Source organism: Corvus brachyrhynchos, unplaced genomic scaffold, assembly GCF_000691975.1.
Source record: "Corvus brachyrhynchos isolate BGI_N302 unplaced genomic scaffold, ASM69197v1 scaffold490, whole genome shotgun sequence".
In the NCBI taxonomy this organism is placed as follows: domain Eukaryota; kingdom Metazoa; phylum Chordata; class Aves; order Passeriformes; family Corvidae; genus Corvus; species Corvus brachyrhynchos.
In genome coordinates, this window is record NW_008235774.1 from 1,566,695 (window position 1) to 1,568,647 (window position 1,953).

A 1,953-nucleotide genomic window follows, 5' to 3' on the forward strand; every position below is an offset into this window, starting at 1 on the left:
GGCTTTGGCGACTGGCCCTGGATGCCCAGATGCCCCCCGCGCACGTCCTGGATACAGCGTGGTCGGAGGCCATCAGCCCTAAGCTTCTGCCCCCGGGAAACCACCTGAGCTGTCCCAACAGCAGCCCAGAGCATCGGAAAATCATAGAATGGTTTGGGTTGGAAGGCACCTGGATGATCATCTAGTTCCAAAAACACCTACCCCGCCAGGGGCAGGGACGCCACCCACTGGACCAGGTTGCATCGCCCGTCCCTGCCCTCGCAGGGCTCGGTAGCCCTTCTCCCACTTTCCCAAGAGCCCAGCCCAGCACTGGGGGACAGCAGGCACCCTGTCCTCCGCACCCTGTCCTGACAGGGGGTGCCCAAGCACTTCACTCCTGTCTGAGGGGAGGAAGGGCAGAAGGGGTGCTCCAAGGGTGGACACATCACCTCCCCTGAGATACCCAGCTCAGCGCTGGGTGTCCCACTCACACAGCGCAGGTGGGACATGGACATGCGGAGAGTCCCTCTGCCATGCTCGTGCCCCTGACGCCCAGGGTGGCTCACCTTCTGGCTGGGGGTTGGCCGTGACAATGCACTTGAGCAGCACCTCTGCCCCCACAACCACTGCCATGTCCTGGATGGGGATCTCAAAGATGGGGGCTTCCAGGGGGTCTTCACCCGCTGAGACATAGGAGTCATCTGAGGACTCTGCACAGGGAGAGACGGGCCCCACGGCTGTCAGCAGGGTGAAGTGAGCGGGTCCTGTGCCATGCTGGGCTGCATGCAGTGGATCTCCCAACCCACTGCTCATCCCTGCCACCACATGCACCACACCCTTGCTGGGGTACTAGCAGGTATTCGGGCCATGCAGTGGAGGAAAAGGCCACATTAGGGTCCACCATGGCACAGAGCAGGCAGCAGGGACAAGACAGGGGACCATGGGGCAGGAAGCATACAGTATGTTGTACATCCCCATAGGGTGTAAGAGATGAAGTAACAGTGGGGTGTGGAAGAAGGAGGGTTGTATAGCCAGCTGCATCCCCTGCCCTGGAGGGATGCCCACAATCCCTCATGGGATGCTGGCTGCTGTACCCCAATACATCAGCAACCACCTCCCAGCTCCCTCTCCTCTCATGGCCCCACCACATGGACAGAAATCCTGGGGCTGTGCCAGGAGCCTCAGACATGTGGGCCTGGCATTTCCCTGGCTAGAGCACAGCCTAGAAGAAGCTCCCAGCCCAGGTATAGTTTGGTCTAACTGCTGCATGCTGGGATGGGCAGGACACCTCTCCCCCAGCCAAGCCACCACAGCATCCCCTGGGGAAGCTTGGGCTTGCCCTGCCTGGACCACTAAGCATGGCCCAGACAGGACAAGTTGCAGTGGATGTCTGTGCCCCAGACCAGGGCTGTGTGTGTGCCGGAAGTCAGCATGCTGTATCTTTCCTGTGCCAGGTAAGAGATATGGAGAAGTGTCATGACCTCAAGGCCCAGCAAACTGGCAGCCAGGCTGGTCTGTCTTATGGTACTGCTTGGTGCCAACCCCCCCAGCCTCCAGAGTCATGTCCCTCCGCTCCATCCAAGGGCTCCCCATGCCTCCCAGGGGTAGGCTGGAGGTCCTCCAACCCACCCAGGGGCTGGCCAGGCCAGCCCTGTGCCTGCAGGAGGGCAGAAAGCCATGCCCCTACCTAGCTCTGGAGAGGTGGGCCTGGCTCGGCGTCCCTTCCCCTTGCTCCGTGTGCTCCTGCCTTCTTGAGCCATCCGGCCACTCTCTTTCTTCTCCGACACTTTCATCTGCCTTCTCTCCACCTCCCTGCCCACACCATGCTGTCCTGCCCAGCTTCGTTCCAGACGGGCCTCCTGCTCCATCCCTGGCTTTGCCCAAGGCAGGAACCGCACTTCTGTGGGTGTCTCCGGCCGCCGGTACAGTCCGTAGGGCACCGCCAGGCGGGCAGCCAGAGCTTCGCCCAGGGCC

General features: G+C 61.7%; 1 protein-coding gene across 1 annotated transcript in view; it reads right to left on the reverse strand.

Moving 5' to 3' along the window:
* Positions 1 to 1,953, reverse strand: part of SPEG (SPEG complex locus) — a 38,588-nt gene that overhangs the window by 21,020 nt on the left and 15,615 nt on the right. Inside the window, exons 4-5 of the mRNA XM_017727057.1 lie at positions 1,667 to 1,953; positions 546 to 689 (exon numbers count right to left, since the gene is read on the reverse strand). The exon at positions 1,667 to 1,953 is cut by the window's right edge and continues 1,185 nt beyond it. Of these exons, the coding sequence (XP_017582546.1) occupies positions 546 to 689; positions 1,667 to 1,953 (431 nt within the window). The remainder of the gene's footprint in view (positions 1 to 545; positions 690 to 1,666) is intronic.